We start from the raw sequence: 21342 nt of genomic DNA, 5'->3' as shown, positions 1-21342 counted from the left end.
AAAATTTCCAAGGCCATGATGCAGAGAGGCCACACCAGGGACTCAGTACAATGCCGTGTGAAAGTTAAGGAGCTCAGACAAGCCTACCAGAAAACCAAAGAAGCAAACGGAAAGTCCAGGGCAGGGCCAAAAACATGCCGCTTCTATGCTGAGCTGCATGCAATTCTACCCTACCCCTGCCCGTGGATTCCGAGGTGGGGTGGTAATCGCAGCCATGGCTGAGGATTCTGCGGACGGGGAAGATGAGGAGGAGAAAGAGGAGGATGAGCTTGTAGAGAGCACACAGCACTCCGTTCTCCCCAACAGCCAGGAGCTTTCTCTCACCCTGACGGAATTACCCTCCCAGCCCTCCCAAGCCACTATCCCAGACAATGAAGCCATGGAAGGGACCTCTGGTGAGTGTACCTTGTAAATATAAGACATGGTTTAAAAGCAAGCGTTTTTTAATGATTAATTTGCCCTGAGGACTTGGGATGCATTCGCGGCCAGTACAGTTACTGGAAAAGTCTGTTAACATGTCTGGGGATGGAGCGGAAATCCTCCAGGGACATCTCCATGAAGCTCTCCTGGAGGTACTCCAAAAGCCTTTGCAGAAGGTTTCTGGGCAGCACTGCTTTATTCCGTCCTCTATGGTAGGACACTTGACCATGCCATGCATGTAGCAAGTAATCTTGTATCATTGCATGACAAAGCCTAGCTGCATATGGTCCCGGTGATTGCTGGCATTCAAGCAACATCTGTTCTTTATCTCACTGTGTTACCTCAGGAGAGGTGAAATCGTTCATGGTAACCTGGTTGAAATTCAGGAATTTAAGTAAGGGAACAGAAATGGCCATTCCTACTGGGCTGTTTGCCTGTGGCTTAAAAGAAATCCTTCCCTGCAGGTAGCCAAGCCGGGGGGGGGGGGAGGGGCACGATTGGTGCTCAGCTTTTCCGCGTTTGGCTAGCAGGGATCTTTCCAGCTACCAGCCACGCGGTTGGGGGGGAGGGGGAAAAGGTGGTGTTTAGCAGTGATCTTCCATGATACCAGCCACGGGGTGGTTTCTGCTGCTGCACGTTAAGAAGCAGCACTCAACGGGCTTTGCTTGCTATTTGGGAAAGGAGGGCGCTGGATAGATGAAGGCAGGGCCGCCCAGAGGGGGGGGCAAAGGGGGCAATTTGCCCCGGGCCCTGGGCTCCGCAGGGGCCCCCAAGAGAACAGCTGAGGCTCCCGCCTCCGCCCCTCTCCTGGAGCCCTAGCGCATCAAGCGCTGTCCTCAGACAGCGCCGCAGCGTGTCTCCACCGGGGCCCCTAAGCCCCGCCCCGCTCAGAGCCGCGTGGTGAGGGGGCGGGGCTGGGAGCTCCGGGCTGAGCTCAGCTCCCTCCGCTCGGCGTGGAGCTCGCAGCCCCGCCCCCTCACCACGCGGCTCTGAGTGGGACGGAGCTCAGGCCCCGCCGGAGACACGCTGCGGCTATTGGGCGAGGCGCTGAGGCTCTGGGTGAGGAGGGAGCCGGGGGTAAGAGGCTGGGGCCGGGGGGGTTGGCTAAGGGGCAGGGAGTCCTGGGGACAGTCAGGGCACAGGGAGAGGGCAGAGGTTGGGGGAGCGGTCAGGGGGCAGGGAATGGGGGGGTTGGATTGTGGATGTTCTGGGGGCGGTGGATAGGGTCAGGGCCGCCCAGAGGGGGCGGGGCAAGAGGGCGCAGGAGCTTCTTCGCTTCCGGTCTTCGCCAGCGGGGGGTCCTTCCGCTCCGGGGCGGAAGGACCCCCCACTGGCGAATTACCGCCAAAGCGGGACCCGCCGCAGACGTGCAGCCCGGTCTTCGGCGGTAATTCGGCGGTGGGGGGCCCTTCCATTCCGGGACCTGCCGCCGAAGTGCCCCGAAGACCCGCGGCGGGGACCCCCCCCCCCGCCGCCGAATTACCGCCGAAGACCGGGCTGCACTTCGGCGGCGGGTCCCGCTTCGGCGGTAATTCGGCGGCGGGGGGCTCCAGCCGCGGGTCTTTGGGGCACTTCGGCAGCGGGTCCCAGAACGGAAGGGCCTCCCGCCGCCGAAGACCCCGGGCCCCCGGAATCCTCTGGGCGGCCCTGGATGAAGGCTGCAGAAGACGAAAGACAATGGCTTACCATGGCCGCATGCAAGCCGAATTCTGATGCCTGGACCTGCGTCTGTGATCTGTAACACCAAAGCCGCAGGCACTCAATATTAGGATGCAAAATGCGACCTTGTAGTGAAAACACATGTGCTATGTAAGATGAATAGTGTTGTTCACCGTGAAAGAGTATGACCATTGTTCTCTAAAATGCATCTTTTTAAATACTTCTCTCCCTTTTTTCCCTCCCTCATGCAGCTGCAAATTTTTCCCTCCCTACTCCGTCCCGAAGGCTATCTCAGATAAGGCGGCGGGAAAAAAAGACGCGAGAAGAAATGTTTTCGGAAATCATGGAAGTGACCTGCAATGAAAGAGCTCATCTGAATGAGTGAAAGGACGTGGTAGCAAAGTACAGGAAAGATGCCAGTGACCGTGAGGACAGGAGGGACCAATGTGAGGACAGGAGGGACGAACGTGAGGACAGGAGAGACGCTCGAGATGAGAGGAGAGATGCTCGAGATGAGAGGTGGCGGCAGGAAGATCAGTGGTGGCGGGATGCAACTCTGGGGCTGCTGCGTGATCAAACTGACATGCTCCGGCATATGGTGGAGCTTCAGGAACGGCAGCAGGATCACAGAGTGCCGCTGCAGCCCCTGTGTAACCACCCTCCCCCCTCACCATGTTCCTTAGCCTCTTCACCCGGCAGACGAGTAAGAACTCGTGGGGAGGAGGCTCCGTGCACCCGCCCACTCCACCCCAGTGGACAGCCCAACCAAAAGGCTCTCATTATTATGAAATTTTTTTAGTGGCCTTTTCCTTCCCTACTATTCTCCTCCCAAACCCCACCCGGGCTACCTTGTCAGTTCTCTCCCTCTTTTTATAATTAAGTAATAAGGAATACATGATTTTTAAACAAGAGTGACTTTATTTCCTTAGAAAGCAAGCTGTGATCGAAGGGGGGGGGTGGCTTACAGGGAATGAGTCAATCAAGGGGGGGGTTCATCCAGGAGAAACAAACACAACAGTCAGACTGTACCCTGGCCAGCGATGAAATTGGTTTTCAAAGCTTCTCTAATGCGCACCGCTTCCTGGTGTGCTCTTCTAATCACCCTGGTGTCTGGCTGTGCGTAATCAGCAGCCAGGTGATTTGCCTCAGCCTCCCACCCCACCATAAAAGTCTCCCCCTTACTCTCACAGAGATTGTGGAGCACACAGCAAGCAGCAATAACAATGGGGACATCAGTTTGGCTGAGGTCTGGGCAAGTCAGTAATGTGCGCCAGCGCGCCTTTAAACGGCCAAATGCACATTCTACCACCATTCTGCACTTGCTCAGCCTGTAGTTGAACAGCTCCTGACCACTGTCCAGGCTGCCTGCGTATGGCTTCATGAGCCATGGCATCAAGGAGTAGGCTGGGTCCCCCAGGATAATGACAGGCATTTCAACATCCCCAACTGTTAATTTCTGGTCTGGGAAGTAATTCCCTTGCTGCAGCCGTTTAAACAGAGTAGTGTTCCTGAAGACACGAGCGTCATGAACCCTTCCCAGCCATTCCACGTGTATGTTGGTGAAACGTCCCTTGTGATCCACCAGTGCTTGCAGCAGCACCATGGAAAAGTACCCCTTGCGGTTTATGTAGTGGGTGCCCTGGTGCTCCGGTGCCAAGATAAGGATATGGGTTCCATCTATCGCCCCACCACAGTTAGGGAATCCCATTGCAGCAAAGCCATCCACTATGACCTGCACATTTCCCAGAGTCACAACCTTTCGTAGCAGCAGCTCAGTGATTGCTTTGGCTACTTGCATCACAGCAGCCCCCACAGTAGATTTGCCCACTCCAAATTGATTCCCGACTGACCGGTAGCTGTCTGGCGTTGCAAGCTTCCAGAGGGCTATCGCCACTCGCTTCTCAACTGTGAGGCCTGCTCTCATCTTGGTATTCTGGCACTTCAGGGCAGGGGAAAGCAAGTCACAAAGTTCCATGAAAGTGCCCTTATGCATGCGAAAGTTTCGCAGCCACTGGGAATCGTCCCACACCTGCAACACTATGCGGTCCCACCAGTCTGTGCTTGTTTCCCGGGCCCAAAATCGGCGTTCAATGGCTAGAACCTGCCCCATTACCGGCAGGATCTCCAAAGCACAGGGGCCCGCAGTTTGACAGAATTCTGTGTCCATGTCCTCTTCACTCTCGTCGCCACGCTGCCGTAGCCGCCGCCTCCTCGCCTGGCTTTGCAGGTCCCGGTTCAGCATTGACTGCACGAGAAGGCACGAGGTGTTTAAAACGTCCATGATTGCTGTCTTCACCTCAGCAGGGTCCATGCTTGCCGTGGAATGGCGTCTGCACAGTTCACCCAGGAAAAAAGGCGCGAAACGGTTGGCTGCTGCTGCTTTCATGGAGGGAGGGGTGAGGCTGTACCCGGAAGCACCAGCGGCAATGTTTTTTGCCCTATCAGGCACTGGGATCTGAACCCAGAATTCCAATGGGCTGGGGAGACTGCGGGAATTATGGGATAGCTATGGGATAGCTACCCACAATGCAATGCTCCGGAAATCGACGCTAGCCTCAGTACATGGACGCACACCGCCGAATTAATGTGCTTAGTGTGGCCGCGTGCACTCGACTTTATACAATCTGTTTTACACAACCGGTTTATGTAAAATTGGAATAATCCCGTAGTGTGGACGTACCCTTTGGGAGGGGAGAGTGTTCATAGAATCATAGAAGATTAGGGTTAGAAGAGACCTCAGGAGGTCATCAAGTCCAAGCCCCTGCTCAAAGCAGGAACAACCCCAACTAAATCATCCCAGCCAGGGCTTTCTCAAGCCTGATCCTCAAAACCTCTAAGGAAGGAGATTCCACCACCTCCCTAGGTAACCCATTCCAGTGCTTCACCACCCTCCTAGTGAAATAGTTTTTCCTAATATCCAACCTAGACCTCCCACACTGCAACTTGAGACCATTGCTCCTTGTTCTGTCATCTGCCACCACTGAGAACAGCCGAGCTCCATCCTCTTTGGAACACCCCTTCAGGTAGTTGAAGGCTGCTATCAAATCCCCCCTCACTCTTCTTTTCTGCAGACTAAATAAGCCTAGTTCCCTCAGCTTCTCCTCGTAAGTCATGTGCCCCAGCCCTCCGATCATTTTCATTGCTCTCCACTGGACTCTCTCCAATTTGTCCACATCCTTTCTGTAGTGGGGGGCCCAAAACTGGACATAATACTCCAGATGTGGCCTCACCAGTCAGTGTTCTAGTGGTTAATGCTGGCGATTTAGGGTCAAGACTCCTGGGTTCAATTCCTGGCTCGGGGAAAGGACCATGGCCTAAGGTGTCAGGATTCCTGGGTTCTTTTCCCAGCTCTGTAAGCATCTAGCTGGGTGACCTTAGGCAAGTAATTTCCTCTCTCCAGGCCTCAGTTTCCCTATGTGTAAAATGAGGTGAGTGACAGTGCTTTGGGGTCCTCAGAGGAAAGGCTCTGTACATCCAAAGTATTACAATCCAAGACAATTTAAAGGTGGGGAAACTGAGGCACGGGGTGATGTTAAGTGACTTGCCAGTGATCACACAGGCAGTTCGTGGCAGAAGCCAGGAGTCCTGATTCCAGTTTTTTAGAGCAGACCCATTTTACCTCAGCTGTGTGCCCCACACTGCTGAGGTTTCCACGGAAACCTGAGCCAGCAGTCCAGTGATCGAGGGGCCCACCAATGGCTCAGGCCCCTGCAATGGCAGGGATTTGTTTTACTGAGACAAACCCAGCTGGTCCTTGTAAGTGATCTGTGCCCCAAAGGAAGGCAAAACCACCTAGCCCCAAGATGCCAGCCGGTGTGACCTGGGGGAAAACTCCTTCCTGACCCCAAATATGGTGATCGGTTGGACCCTGAGCACATGAGCAAGAACCAGCCAGCCAGGCACCTGAGACCGCGAATGCTCGGTGTCACCTCTGCACCCTGCCCAATGGCCCACCTCCAGCCATGGAGTTCTGATGAATAACTCCATCCGCACTCGTGGGGTCTCCGAGTGCTTCACAGGGCAATGGACTGCTCTGCGGGCATCCCTACCGCTCCCTACACCACAGGTGCCAAGCAGCTCCCAGCAGGGAACGAATTTAACCTCACAGGGCAGCTTTATTATCCCTCTGCTACAGACTGGGATGGTGAGGCACAGAGAGGAAGTGACTTGACCAAGGCCACAAAGTAAAGTTAGTGCCAGGGCTGGAATGAGAATCCAGAATCCCCTGCTGTAGCCCTGGAACAGGCTTTCCTTCCAGAGCCAGGAAAAGAACCCAGGACTCCTGATTCCTCATCCCCTGCACTAAACTCTCCTTGGACACAAGCATGCTGAACCGTTGTTCTAGAACTACACAACTCTCCTTGCAGAGCCAAGCACAAAACCCAGGAGTCTGGAGTCAGAATTTCCTCCTCTAACCATGAGCTCCCCCTTTTCCCTGCTATAGCCAGGAATAAAACCCAGGGGTTCTGTCTCCAAATCCCCTGATCTAACCACTAGACAGCCCTTCCCTCTAAGAGCCAGGAAGAGAACCCAGCTGTCCTGATTCCCAGGCCGCTGTTCCAAACTCTCCTTGGGCATGAGCCAATAGCCTGGCAAGCAGCTCCCCTGAAGCTGCACATTTCTGGTGGCTCAAACTGCTTTCCCCAACAGCCCAACCTGGGCACCTGGTTCCTGAAGGACTCAGGCCGGATGGGATCCTCAGCTGCCAGAGAGACGCTGCTGAGCAGGATGAAGAGCAGGATGAAGTTGGTGAACCAGGTGGCGTTGACAATTCGGTGGCACAGCACTCGGATCCTGGGAAGGGAGAGAGGGGAGGCAGGCAGTCAAAGCATTGGCAGCTCCAAGGGGCTGAGTGACAGCCCAGGTTAGAGCTTGGGGAGTGGTGCAGCTGGGGAGATCCCTGCCTGAGTCTTGGGAGTGGCACCCCTCACTCTGTGTGCCTGGCATGCTTCTACTGTGGGCACAGCTGGCTCCAGAGGCTGTAAATGCCCATTACAGCTAAAGGTGTTACTTTGTAGCTCAGTCGGGAGGTCCCAGGTTCTATCCTCGCTGATCACTGCTGGGTTTCTGACAGATGGGAGGAGAAGCAGCACCTACTTGTTGGTTGGGCTGAAGATGAAAAAGGCGCTGGCTTCGGGCATGGGCACTGCTTTCTCCTTGAGCTGCAGCTCTGCCAGGGGGCGTGGCCGAGGGCTCAGGGGGATTTCGGGCTCATCTTCCTCATCGTCACCTGTGGAGCAGCCAGAGGGAGGGAAACTTTGAGCTCGCATGCTGGGGTCATTCACTTATCGGCAGCCAAAAGAAAAAAAAACCTAGCAGAATGTGAAACTTAGAGGTAGGGAAGGTTTACTTGGCCCCTCTCTGTCCTGGGAAGCCAATGAGGGATTGTTTCCTTAACCATCCGGAGTTGGGGATGATGAGACCCCCGTGGTCCAGCTGCAGGGTGAGTCAGCAGAACAGCTCTGACCCTCCATGCAGGGATCAGGAACCTGACATCTGGCCATGTTTCCTTTTATGCCAGGCAGAGAGAGTGTGGCCACCACAGTTAGATGAAGGGCTGTGGCTCCCCTTGCACCCTGAAGCCCCTGGGTGTACTCACACTCCCGCTGTGGAGCAAGGTGCTGCTTGCCATTAGAGACCCATAGGACAAAACCCTGGGGTATCCCCCAAGGTCCTGACTTCAAATCCTCCTGGCCAAACCCAGCTCCCATTGCTCTCAGTGAGTGTGGGGGGGTCCCCCATCTTATGCCTCCTAGTGTGCCCCCTAGTGGGCAGCGGGACTCGCCCCTCAGTGAAGCAAGTAACACCCCACAAGCAATGGAAGAGGCATGTGCAGAGACTGGCATCCTCCCCAGAGAGAGCTAGAACTCCCTGATCACGCCCCCACCCTCATACACAGACCAAGCGCTGCAGAGAACTGCACAGAGTTTATTCCAGCTTGGCATCTGCTGGAAACAAACCATGTGGCTTTCTGCATCGTAATAAGCCTCTAGTTGAGCTGCACTCTTGGGACCAGAGCCCTCCAATGGGATTTCTCTCTGCAAGCCATCCCAACCCTTTCCCTCGCTCCCTCAATCTCTCCGGCTGGCGGCAAGGATCAAGCCAGAGCCTTACCTGGGAAGTCAGCAGAAGGGTAGGGGTCTTTGATCTCATTTACGTTTGATTCAAACTCGTCCACTTTTAACTGAGAAGGAGAGAGAGAGGCGACTGAACTGAGCATCCCAGAGTCGCCACCCGTGGCACTGCCAGGGCTCTGCGTGCCAGCCTTCCCTAGGCCAGCGGGACAGTGCTGCACAGCGAGGGGCAGGGAGAGCTCCCCCCGCCCCGATCTCCCATTGGGGCAGGAGCCATCTGTTTGTTCTGTGTTTGTACAGTGCCTGGCACAATGGGGCTCTGACCCACGACGGAGGCTCCTAGGCAGAGGCGGATTAAGGTTCCCTTGGGCCTTGGGCTAGAGCAAGTGGGGGGCCTTCCCCACCCCTTCTGCCTGTGGCCCCACCCACAGACGCACCCCTTTCTGCCCCTTCCCCTGGGGCCCACCCCTGTTCCACCCAGGGTCCTCCCCATTCCACCTCCCCAATGCAGCCCCACAACCCCTTTTGCTCCTTTCTCCACCCCCCCCACCCCCCCACTGTGGCCCCAAGACCAAAGAAGCTCTGTGTGGGACAAGGGTCTGGCTGATGTGAGGGGGAGGGGAGGGAGAGGAGATTCCCCCACCCAGCACTTCTGCCATGGAACAGGGTCAGTGTGTGGGGGCTTTCCAGCCCCACCAGCCCGGCGGCCGCAGCTCCAGGCTTTCGCTGCCACCAGCAGATTTTTTCCGGGAGGCCCCCCAGTTGGCTGGGGCCTCGAGCCCAGTGGCTAATCCGCCACTGCTCCTAGGCGCTACCACAAAAGAAATAATTCATAATAAACAACACGAGGCAGGGGAGCCAGGATCACTGGCCAGTTGGACAAGGGCCTCTGACGGGCCCTACGTGTGTGTCTGTGAACACGTGTGTGGAGAAAGATCTTGAGTGGAAACTCCACCGAGACAGTCCTTTGGTACAGGACCTTTGATTCTGGGCCCGTGCCCACTGAGTCCCACTCCCCGTCCCCCCGACACATGTTTTGGGAGGGGTCAGGGAAAGCAGGCTCGCTTGTCAGAGGAATGATCCGGGCCTGCAGGGCGTACAGAATGGACATCTTGCTACAAGTCTCCGGAGATGGATCTGCTGAAGCTCAGGATTTTGTCCCCAGTCATTCCGTGGGCCCTGGGGAAATCTCCCTCCCTCCCTCCCTCCATGGCCATCCACCTTTCATGCACGACAGGACAAATAATGGGAAGACATTACTGCTCGGTACCGTACTCCTCAAGTGCTGGGGAAAGTTCCCCTAGACATTTGGCCAGACGAGCTCAGAGGGGTCGCAGCACTGACCTTGGCTGTGGTAGGGATTCCTTCGGCCTTGGCTTTCTGCTCCAGTTTCTTGGCCAGCAGGAGCTTTTCCTCCTCGGATTTCTCTGGGTAACTTCTGGACGGGGAACCGAAAAGAAGAGGTGGGGAGTGAGGCCACAGCACAGATGGCAATGAATGTTGCTGAGATGATGCCCAAGACCAGCAGTTCACATTGATTTGCAAGCCCTGGGCCCTTGGGGGTTCCTGCTTTTAAGCAGCAGAGAGCAGCACTGACCTGGACATTTTCCTCCGCTTCTTCTCCTCGGCTTTGGCTTTCTGGGCCGACGTCAGGCTCTCGGCCTCGGCCAGATTGTCCACAGCGATGGCCAGGAAGACATTGAGCAGGATATCTGAAAGGGGGTGGGGCTAAGGAGCTTAGGGAGCATGCTCATATGTAAGGAATCAGTCCCTTCCATGGCCAGGGCTTAGCGAGAGCCTGTGTGATGACACTAAGCAATGTACACAGGCAGATGGGGAGAACCCCAGGCTCAGCAACGAGCCCATGACAGCTGCCTCTTGGCCGTCACCAGCGAACCTCCATTGGTGTCAGAGGGGGATCCGAAGCCACGAGACCAAGAGAGCTACCCAACTGATTTTTTCATCCCTTTAAACCCCCACTCCTGTTTCACCATTTCCCTCACTCCTGGTACTATGATGTCTGAACATACCATACCCAGCCCCATAGCCCTTCCCCGATGTGTACTTGAACCTAGGCATGACTGTGCCGGACAAGACAAGAAAACGCCCAGCTGTTACTCCCCAACTGGCGAGAAAGAGGATACAGTTCCCACAGACAAAGAGGATGATGAAGTAAATGCAGACCAGCACGCCGGGGAAGGAGGGCCCTCCATAAGCCATGATCCCATTGTACATGATTGAATTCCAGTCTTCCCCGGTCAGGATCTGCGAGACAGGGTGAGTGAAAGAACAGGTCAGGTAGAACCATTCCACTGGACCAGAAAGAACAGAACCCAGGAGTCCTGACTCCTTGTTCCCTGCTCTAACCACTAAGTCACACTGTCCCCCAGAGCCCAAGAAAGAACCCAGGTATCCTGACTCCAGCCCCTCCTCTGTGCGTTAGACCAGCGGGATTGATGCCCGCTGCACCCCATGCCCCATACCTGGAAGACACTGATGAGTGCCTGGGGGAAGTTATCAAAGGTGCTGCGCCGCACCTCCATGTCTTCAAAGTCATACTTCCCGCCAAAGAGCTGCATCCCCAGCAGGGAGAAGATGATGATGAAGAGGAAGAGGAGGAGGAGCAGGGAGGCGATGGAGCGGACCGAGTTTAGCAGGGATGCCACCAGGTTGCTCAGAGAGGTCCAGTACCTAGCGTGAGGAGAGGCACACAGGCTGCTTACGCCGAGGGGCACCGCTGGGGTGCACAAGCAGATATGGGGGGCAGGGTGATGAGGGGAATGCCCTGCTCATTCGAGGGGGACACTCCATCATCTCATCTCTGCTTGGCCAAATGTCTCCTGTGTGATCCTGGGACCAGGTGTTAGACAGGAGATGATAAGAATAATGCCTCGCTCTTCTGTCGTGCTTTTCATCAGTAGATCTCAAAGTACTTTGCAAAGGACGCCAGGTTCCTTGTCCCCATCTCACAGGTGGGGAAACTGAGGCACTGGGCAGGAACATGACTTGCCACAGGTCTCCCAGCAGGCCAGTGGCAGAGCTGGGAGTAGAAGCCAGGTCTCCTGATTCCCATTCAAGTGCGCTCTCCACTAGGAAACACATCCTAGTACTCAGTTCCTGGCTTTGCCACAGATGTCTTGTGCGACCATGGGCCTGGCACTTAGCCCCTCCGTGCCTCCGTTCCCCATGTATGAAACAGGAATAAGGATGCTACCCTGCCGCACAGGGGGCATGAGGAGGAATCCGTTGCTCTGATGTTATGGTGATGAGGACAGATCTGGGGGCCAGGTGAACCCCATGCCCAGCTTCCCCCCTTTTTCATTATTACCACCAAATATCCCAACCTAGGGAAGTGAGGTTCATGAATCCTGTGGCATTCTCTGTTGTGTCTCCGGGACCCCTCTGGCAGAGCAGGCTCAGGCTCCTGCTCCGGGTAGCTGTGAGAAGCCTCTCTGGGTCCCAAAGGATGGGCTGAGCTGTTGGTTTGTCTCAGGGCAGGAGGGCTCAGACCCTGCACTCTCCACGCCCTCCTTCCAGCAGGGCCGCAGGTAACTACTCAGAGTGTGGTTTGCCCCATCACTCACAGGACAGCCTGATCAGCTGGGGGCTGATGGGGGTGAGTCAGTGTCAGATCTAATCTGACACTGATTAGAGCCCCGGAGTTGTATGTCCGAGCCCCCCACCTCCCTGCTCTGATCCACTAGACCCCCCTCCCCGCCCAGAGCCAGAGAGAGAACTCAGGAGTCCTGACTCCCAGCTCCCTGCTCCCTGCTCTGACCCACTAGACCCCACTCCCCTCCCAGAGCCTGGGAGAGAACCCAAGAGTCCTGACTCCCCGCCCCCTGCTCTGACCCATTAGACCCTACTTCCCTCCCCGAGCCGGGGAGAGAACGCAGGAGTCCTGACTCCCAGCTCCCTGCTCTGACCCACTAGACCCCACTCCCCTCCCAGAGCCGGGGAGAGAACCCAGGAGTCCTGGCTCCCTGCCCCCTGCTCTAACCACTAGACCCCACCCCCCTCCTGTGGCTGGGGTAGAACCCAGGAGTCCTGACTCCTAGGCCCTTGCTCTAACCAGTAGACCTCACTCCCCTCCCGGAGCTGTAAACAGACACTAGATATCCTGACCCTGGCCACACAGAGGCCAGAGAAATCACCAGTTCCCCTTCCTCAGCCTCCGGCAGCTCATAGTTGTGGTGATGCCTGAGGCCTTAGAAGGGGTAAGGACAGCTCTGCTTCCCAGTGCAAGCCCCCCTGCCTGTACTGCCTGACCCCAGGCCCTGGGGAGAGATGCCCTCACCTGGTTATCTTGAAGATCCTCAGCAGGCGAATGCACCGCAGGACGGAGATGCCCAGGGGCGACATGACGTTGATCTCCACCAGGATAATCTCCAGGATGCCGACGCACACCACGAAGCAGTCGAAGCGGTTGAAGAGGGACATGAAGTACTGGCGCAGGCCCAGCGCGTACATCTTCAGCAGCATCTCGGCCGCAAAGAGCGCCAGCAGCACCCGGTTGGCGCTGTCTGCAAGCAGTGAACCCAGCCGGTCAGCGCTCTGGACCCAGGCGGCAGATCCCCCGCTGGCCACTAGCGGCTGCTCGTGAGACCACATCCTCCTCTGCCCTCTCACTACGCCCCCTGCTGCCTCCCTCTCCCCCAGCCTACGATCCTGGGGCAGCGCAGCAGGGAGGAAGAGGAGGCTGACTCACACTTACCTGCCCAGCTCCTAGCCCTGAGCAGTGGCAGCAGAATGTTCCCTTCCCCACCCCAGCAAGAGGTTGGTCTGTGCACAGGAGGGGAAGCACAAGACCGGGAGGAAACTACATGTGCATGCAGGCACGGGGGTGCACGTGCACTTTTGCGTGTGTGGGGTGCACAGGCGCATGCACATGTGTGTGTTGGTGTGTGGGTGTCTATGTGGGTGTTCACGTCTGGGCAGGCATGTGCGCACGCACGCCCGTGGATGCACTGAACCGGCAGCGGCTCCCCAGCCCTGGGCCGCCCTGCTCACCTTGCACACGGGTCAGCCACTCGGGCTGCCAGTGATGCTCGGAAGCGATTGACAGGGTGTTCAGCGAGATGAGCAGGATCACCAGCCAATAGAAAAACTTGGATTTCACCACCTCGCGGCACTTCCTGCGGAACAGGCGGTTCCATCGCCTCCACTGCCGGCTAGAGAGACAGCCCAAGAAGGGTGACTTTGGGGCTCCCTGCCCCCGCAGCACCCAGCCCCAGAGGGCAGAGTCATTGCAAAGCGCCCTGCCCACCAGCGCCTAGGGACCCACGCAAATGCAGAGGAGAGGGGTTCTGCAGGCAGGGATACCGCTTTGCCCCTCTCTACCACCTTTCCTCCATCCCAAACTATTACCAGCACAGGGTCAAAGTCCACACTCAATCCCCACGCCAAATGGGGATGCACCAGGGTAAAAGAGGTGCGTTAATGAACAAACTGTCTCAAAGCCCTGGGGAAGTGTGCTTCATTTATCCCCATTTTACAGATGGTGAAACTAAGGCACTTGCCCAAGGAATAGAACCCAGGTGTCCTGGCTGCTCGCCCAGCGCAGTATCCATGAGATGCCTTCCCTTCCGCATGGTGGCCGGTCCTGTGCATGCTCTGGAGAGGACACTGCCCCTTAAAGAGTGCGCTGGCATCACCTGCTCATCGGTCGGAATGACCTTGGATTTCCTGACACCACTCACACAGTTCCCGGAGCCCTGGAGTGTGCTGGGTGGGAGGAGGGATTGGGGAGAGGAGCTTGACGCATGGTCCCCCAAAGGAAGAGGCGGGATAACACCTGAGCTAGCCTTTTTCCAGAGCCGGACATAGCACAATCCACCTTTGTGTGGGCTGCAGTGAACATGGTGTATCCGCCCCTAACAAAAACACCCGCTCTTCCAATAGGGGCTCTTACAACAGGATTGATTCCAAGAGCAGGAGAGTCGAGGTCAGGCAGGAGATAGAGTGAGACAGAGAGAGAGAGTGTGTGTGTGTGTGTGTGTTTACTCACAAGAAGAGAATCCATTTGTTCATGCCCTCAATTTCATACAGGCTCTCTGTCTCTGAACCCCCTTCCTCTGATGGCAGCATCCCTATGAAAGAGAGAGATCTTCAGTGAGCTGGGGACCCCCTCAAGAGACATATGGGGACATCGGCAATGGATTCCCACCAGGGAGCCTCCCAGAAGCACATCTGGAAGGGGAACTCTAAGGGAATGTCCACACTGCAATCAGAGGTTTGATCGCAGCTTGTGCAGATGCACCCGAGCGAACTTTAATCTCGCTAGCTCCGATACTGGAGCGGTGAAATCAGTGCATAATTACTCACGGGGCTATTGCGTCTTTACCCACTCTGGTGACTGAGCTGGCTAGATGAAAGTGATTGCAGTGTAGGTACATCCTGAGAAGCACATCTGCCATGGAAGGGTTCCCATTGATTAACTCCCTAAGAGAGACAAACCTCCCCAAGAGACACGTCTGCGCTCAGTAGAACAAGTTTGGGAAGGAGGGGGTTTTTGGCATCATAATGTGCGAAGAAACAGAGCGATACTAGACACCACGGGAGTGTAACCGGTGGCAACAGAGAGCAGGGGACCAGCGATGGAGTTCAGAATTGTGATCATTACATAGAGCTCCACAGCTGTGTAAAATGCCCCACAGAGTAAACAAAGAGCCAAGGGATTATATCCAAGCAGATAACAGCATCCCAGGGAGGCAATAGGGAAGAGGGTCAGTAACTCTCTTCTAGAGCAACTTTCACTTAAGGTTCTCAAAGCCCTTAGCAAATGTGACTAATTTCAGCCCAAAATGGGCAAATGTTAGTACATCCCACTACGCGTGGGGAAACTGAGGCACGGATTGGTGAAGTGACGTTCCTGAGGTCACCCAGTAAGTCAGTGGCAGAGTCAGGAACAGACTGGAGGCTTCCTGAGACCTTGGCCTGTCCTATGCCATAAGACTGTCTTTCCTCTCCAAAAACTCTTCATCTCTGGTGGGTCTGAAGCAGCTTCTAAACCTTGAACCTGGTTAATGTCAAGGGAGGGGTAGCCTCCCTCAATGAGTAAACTAGGAGCAAATGCACACCTTCCCCCCCGCCTCCCCCCCACTCATCCCACAGACACCTCCCCTCCCGCCGGTGGAGGATTTAACCATTCTCCAGAAGCGAGAGGGAAGCCAGGCCTGGGCGTGTCCTGCCTGGCTTTGCCCAGGTGAGGATGGTACCTTCTCCCCTGGCCCGGTGGCTATCCATGACTTCGGCATGGGTGATCCAGTCCATGTAACCCTTCAGATCCTCCTCCAGCTGCTGCTTCTCCCGCAGCTTCTGGAACGTGCCCCGTGACTTGGCCTTCTCACGCTCCTTGGTGAACTCCCTGGAACAAACCCAGATGGCTGGCATGAGGCCAATGGAGAGGGGGCTCTGTGGGCAGCTTCAATCCAGACCTTGCTCATGAGACACACTCATCAAGTGTGTGCCACGTCCCATTCTAGTGGCTAGTCCCCAGAGAGGATAAGAGCCTACTACTGATGCCAGCTAGTGGAATTACTCCTTTAACTCAACTGAAGACTGAGAATGGATCAGTCCTGCCTTCTACCTTTGTTATAGAATACAAAATTGGGGGGGGAGGGGAGGAGGAGGAATACAGACCTAATAACAGGAAATGCTTCCCTATTCCTCATTTTTTTATCATCCTGTGGAACTCCTTGCCACAGGAAACCACAGAACCAACTACTGCAGCTAGATTGTAAAGAGGGCCAGTTAACATTAGGAGCACTAACGGCTGTCCCCACTGCTGCTGTTGAGGCACACAGGAGTATCCGATACTGGAAAGCCTTGAAAAAATCATAACGGAGTGTCAGAGCTAATGGGGAAGCTCACACAGCTGGAGGGTGCAGAGTGATTGCCAGCTGTGCTCACTTTCCCATGCTCTCCAGAGTAAAGGTGACCCGTCAAGGGGGGAAAACATCAGGCTTGGCCTTTTTTTGGTCCTTTCTGAGGGATAAAGCAGGCCTGGAAAGGACAGGTGGGTTTGTTTTCAGTGGTATTTTACCCGTTTGCTTTAATTCATGTCTTGGCCACGCTGGAAGACTTGAGGACTAGTAAGATTGTGACACTGCAGGGACCAAGGAAGTGACACCTGGTTAACTGAGGCCTGGTCTACACTAGGACTTTAATTTGAATTTAGCAACGTTAAATCGAATTAACCGCGCACCCGTCCACACCAGGAAGCCATTTAATTCGACATAGAGGGCTCTTTAGTTCGAATTCTGTACTCCTCCCCGACAAGGGGAGTAGCGCTAAATTCGACATGGCTATGTCGAATTAGGCTAGGTGTGGATGCAAATCGAACTTAGTAGCTCCGGGAGCTATCCCACAGTGCACCACTCTGTTGACGCTCTGGACAGCAGTCCGAGCTTCGATGTTCTGACCAGCCACACAGGAAAAGCCCCGGGAAAATTTGAATTCCTTTTCCTGTCTGGACAGTTTGAATCTCATTTCGTGGTTGGACATCGGGGCGAGCTCAGCAGCACCGGCAGCAATGCAGAGCTCTCCAGCAGAGGAGTTCATGTAATCTCTGAATAGAAAGAGGGACCCAGCATAGACTGACCGGGAAGTCTTGGATCTGATCGGTGTGTGGGGCGAGGAGTCTGTGCTTTCGGAGCTGCGCTCCAAAAAATGGAATGCAAAGACCTACGAGAAGGTCTCCAAAGCCATGAGAGACAGAGGATACAGGCGGGATGCAACGCAGCGCCGCGTGAAAATCAAGGACCCCAGACAAGGCTACCAAAAAATCAAAGCGGCAAACGGACGCTACGGAGCCTGCCACCACTGCCCCACCAGTGACCATGGACTCTGATGATGGGACAGTGTCGACGGACAGTTCCTCGGCGATGTTCACGGACGGGGAAGATGAGGAAGGGTTTGTGGAGGACGAGGCAGGCGACAGCACTTACAACGCTGGTTTCCCCGACAGCCAGGATCTCTTCAGCACCCTCACGGAGATCCCCCACCAACCCTCCCCGGCCGTTAACCCGGACCCTGAATCAGGGGAAGGAGCAGTCGGTAAGTGCTTTAACCATGTAAACTTTTATTCTTAATATAACAGGAAGCTGAAGTATGTGAAAAGGAGGTCTCTACATATATGGGGATAGAATAGAAATCCTCCTGGGAGATCTCCATGAAGCTCTCCTGGAGGTAATCGAAAAGCCTCCGCAGGAGGTTCCTGGGGAGAGCTGCCTTATTGGGTGCTCCGTGATAGCACACTTTTCCACGCCAGGCTTTCATGAGGTACTCAGGGAGCATTGCCTCCCCGAGCACGGCTGCATAGGCCCTGGTTTGTGCTGGCTTTCACGCAGCATGCGCTCTCTATCTCCTTCAGTGACCCTCCTCAGGGTGATCTCGCTCGGCGACTCCTGCATCTAATTAGGGGAATTACTGTAATGTTACGCCTGGTCCAAAGTATGTTTAAAAAATCTCCGGACAGACGGCGTATCAGAGACTCAGCACGCTGTTGCGTGACAAGCGTAACGGAAAGCCAAAGAATCAAATGGACGCTCATGGAGGGAGGGGGGGACTGAGGACGCAAGGTATCCCACAGTTCCTGCAGTCTCCGAAAAGCATTTGCATTCTTGGCTGATCTCCCAATACCTGTACGGTCAAACACATTGTCCGCGGCGGTTCAGGGCATAGCTCGTCAATGTACCCCCCTCCCACACCCCCAGAAGGAAAAGGAAAAAAAATCGTCTCTTGACTCTTTTAAATGTCACCCTATGTGTACTGAATGCTGCTGGTAGACGCGATGCTGCGGCACTGTACTGTAGCATCCTTTCCTCCCTCCGCCTCATGGGTGGCTGATGGTGCAATAAGACTGATATCCGTCATCATCATCATCAGCCTTGCTGTAGATGGTGTAGTGCAATACGACTGGTACCCGTCCTCATCATCGGCCCATAAGTAGACGGCCTGCTAACCATCTTCATCATAGCAACAGGGGGCTGAGCTCCATCAGCCCCCACCCTTCATGTGTAAAGAAAAGATTCTGTACTGCCTGGACTGTCATAGCAGCAGGATGCTGTTTTCCTCTCCCACCACACTGCTTAATGTCCTGTCTGAACAATCATAGCAGCTGGAGGCTGCCTTCCCCTCATTTCATTTCAGTAACAAGTCACTGTTTCTTATTCCTGCATTCTTTATTACTTTAGCACACAAATCAGGGGACACTGCAACGGTAGCCCGGGAAGGCTGGGGGAGGAGGGAAGCAACAGGTGGGGTTGTTGCAGGAGCACCCCGTGAATGCCATGCAGCTCATCATTCCTGCATAATCTGACACGGAGCGACTGTGCTCTCTGGTTCTCTGAAACACTGGATCTCTACTACACTAGCCCCATCTTCTATGCAGGAATTATTCTATTTTTAGATACCATAAAGGAGGGATTGACTCGGGGAGTCATTCCCAGTTTTGTCTTTTGCGCCCCCGGCTGATCTCGGCCAGGGGCACCTATGACAGCAGCAGAAGGTAAAATACAATACGGCTGGTAACCATCATCACCTTGCCAATTTACAATGGCATGGTAGATGGTACAATATGGCTGATAACCATCTGTGCTGTCATGCAAAAGCAAATGAATGCTGCTGTGTAGCGCTGCTGAATCGCCTCAGTCCGCGGCATCTAGTACACATACGGTGACAGTGACAAGAGGCAAAACAGGCTCCATGGTTGCCACGCTATGGCATCTGCCAGGGCAATCCAGGGAAAACGGGCTCGAAATGATTGTCTGGCGTTGCTTTCCCGGAGGAAGGAATGAGTGACTACATGTACCCAGAACCACCCGCGACAATGAAATTTGCACCATCAGGCACTGGGATCTCAACCCGGAATTCCAAGGGTCGGGGGACACTGCGATGGGGTGGAACAGGGGCAGAGTTTATGCTTTCCGGATTGCCTGCTGCAGGAGTGCGGATGAGATAGATGCTGTGCATGGTGTTGTTCACAGACACAGACTAGACTGTGTTCATTGTTCGCAGAAATGTATCTTTGCAAGGAATTCACTCCCTCTTTCCCATCACACAGCTTCGACTGTCTCCAGACCTGCCACAGCATCCCCCTCACAGAGGCTGGCAAAGATTAGGCGGTGAAAGAGAAAGACACGGGACGAGATGATCGCTGAAGTTATGGGGTGCTCCCGAGCCGAGGCGGACCAGCAGAGCCAGTGGAGGGAGACCCTTTCTCTGTACCAGCGCTCACACAGCGAACGGGAGGAGAGGTGGCGTGAGGAAGACAAGCAGGCGACTCAAACGCTGCTTGGACTAATGAGGGAGCAAACGGACATGCTCCGGCGCCTTGTGGATGTTCTGCAGGACCGCAGCCAGGAGGACAGAGCCCCCCTGCAGTGTATCTGCAACCGCCCTCCCCCGCCACAAAGTCCCATACCTCCCGTCACCCAAAGTAACCAGAAGGAGTGGCGCCAGGGGCCGTGAAAACTGTCACTGCACCCCAGCAGAGTGCTCAAGTACACAAAAGCTCTCATACCCTAACTTTTGAGAATTCCTTCCCTTCCTGACTCACCCTAGCCCCAATCCCAGTTTCATCCCCTGACTGTCTGGTTAATTATTAAAAATACTTTGCTGTTAATTACTGTTTCCGTCATGCTTTTTTACACAATGCTGCGTTTGAAGGGGTGGGTGGGGAAGGGGGTAGGGTATTGCATAGGACAGTCACCTTTAGCAGGGTACAGAGACGGGGGCAGGATCAACAGCAGGTCACACACACAGTGCAGTCAGTAGGCACCCTGGTCGGTATGGGAGGTGGTTTGCAGGTTCTGTGTGGGTGGGGGGGTACGTGACTTTGTAGCGGGGGAGGGGGGTTACAGATCTCATGCAATGGTCCCTGTCCTGGACCACAGAGCCACGCAGCAGAGGAATCTGTATCCATCCTCCCCCGCCACAAGGCCACATAGCCCCCGCACACAGAGTCCCAAAAAGGAGGGATGGCAGGCTCCGTTGAAACAACCAGTCCGGCACTGTAGACCGCTCTGGGAGCAGGAGCCTGTCATTCCTCGAGTTTAGAGGTGGTCTTTACATCACCGCACACCCTACCCAGCACAGTCTGCATCCCAGTTTCAACCCTTTAATGCAAAGTCATCAATAAAGAAACCTTTGTAAAGTTACAGTGGAACATGTATTTTATTTTTAAATGTGTGTTGGAAGTGGGGGAAGCAGGGTGGACGGGGTATGTAACTGCAGATGCTAGTCAACAGTAACTTGGTAAAGAAACAGGGGCAGGTTCAGCTTCTCTGTAAAGAAACTGAACAGTCACAGGTCACGCTGCTCGCTGCTCGCTGGTACTTGAAGAGTTCCTTGTCGCTGTGCAAGGTGCCTGCATAGGGCTTCACGAGCCAGGGCATTAGCGGGTAGGCTGGGTCCCCGAGGAGCACTATAGGCATCTGCACATTCCCAAGACTTATTTTGTGGTCCGGGAAGAAACTACCTTCCTGCAGGCGTCTAAACAGAGCAGAGTTCCTGAAAACACGCGCGTCGTGAACTTTGCCTGGCCACCCGACGTTGATGTTGGTAAAACGTCCCCCATGGTCCACCAGTGCTCGCAGCACCATTGAAAAGTAGCCCGATTTCTCAGCAGCTGACTGTGGAAGAGGTGGACGATAAAGTGCGAGGAGTTGACAACGGCCATAACTGCCGCGGGCTCCGTGCTCGCAGTGCTGTGGTGCCCGTGCTGTCACTGAGCAGAAAAGTGCACGAACAGATTGCCCGCAGGCGCTTTCGGGGAGGGAGGGAGGGAGGGAGGGCGTGATTGACGGTTCAATGATGACAGTTACCCAAAACCACCCTCAACACATTTTTCCCCCCAGCAGGCATTGGAGGGAAATCCCAGAATTCCAATGGGCAGCGGGGAGTGCAGGAACTGTGGGATAGCTTCCCACAGTGCACCGCTTCCAAATTCGACGCTGGCCCCGTTACTGTGAACTCACACAGTCGAATTAGTGTTTTTAGTGTGGATACACAAATTCGACTTCATAAGGTCGATTCCACAAATTCGACTTAAGTTGATTCGAAATAGTCTTGTAGTGTAGACATACCCTGAGAAGGGAAGGGAATTTTACAGGGACTATTTAAAACTGCCGTTGGGGCAGGGACTGTCTTTTTGTTCTGGGCCAGGATGGGGGCTACTAGGTGCTAC

At 54.9% G+C, this 21342-nt stretch overlaps 1 protein-coding gene across 3 annotated transcripts in view; it reads right to left on the bottom strand.

The window, feature by feature from the left end:
* Window positions 1-21342, bottom strand: part of CACNA1S (calcium voltage-gated channel subunit alpha1 S) — a 120259-nt gene that overhangs the window by 65748 nt on the left and 33169 nt on the right. For all 3 annotated transcript variants that reach the window (XM_045014196.1, XM_045014197.1, XM_045014198.1), the window contains 11 exons: window positions 15371-15519; window positions 14161-14242; window positions 13164-13324; window positions 12451-12676; window positions 10637-10844; window positions 10298-10418; window positions 9751-9865; window positions 9498-9591; window positions 8194-8263; window positions 7177-7309; window positions 6744-6873 (listed from right to left, as the gene is read on the bottom strand). In XM_045014196.1, coding sequence (XP_044870131.1) covers window positions 6744-6873; window positions 7177-7309; window positions 8194-8263; window positions 9498-9591; window positions 9751-9865; window positions 10298-10418; window positions 10637-10844; window positions 12451-12676; window positions 13164-13324; window positions 14161-14242; window positions 15371-15519 — 1489 coding nt within the window. The remainder of the gene's footprint in view (window positions 1-6743; window positions 6874-7176; window positions 7310-8193; window positions 8264-9497; window positions 9592-9750; window positions 9866-10297; window positions 10419-10636; window positions 10845-12450; window positions 12677-13163; window positions 13325-14160; window positions 14243-15370; window positions 15520-21342) is intronic.

This window comes from Mauremys mutica, chromosome 4 (assembly GCF_020497125.1).
Source record: "Mauremys mutica isolate MM-2020 ecotype Southern chromosome 4, ASM2049712v1, whole genome shotgun sequence".
Classification (NCBI taxonomy): domain Eukaryota; kingdom Metazoa; phylum Chordata; order Testudines; family Geoemydidae; genus Mauremys; species Mauremys mutica.
The sequence above is the reverse complement of the archived record's forward strand: the minus strand, read 5'-3'. Positions and strand labels throughout refer to the sequence as shown.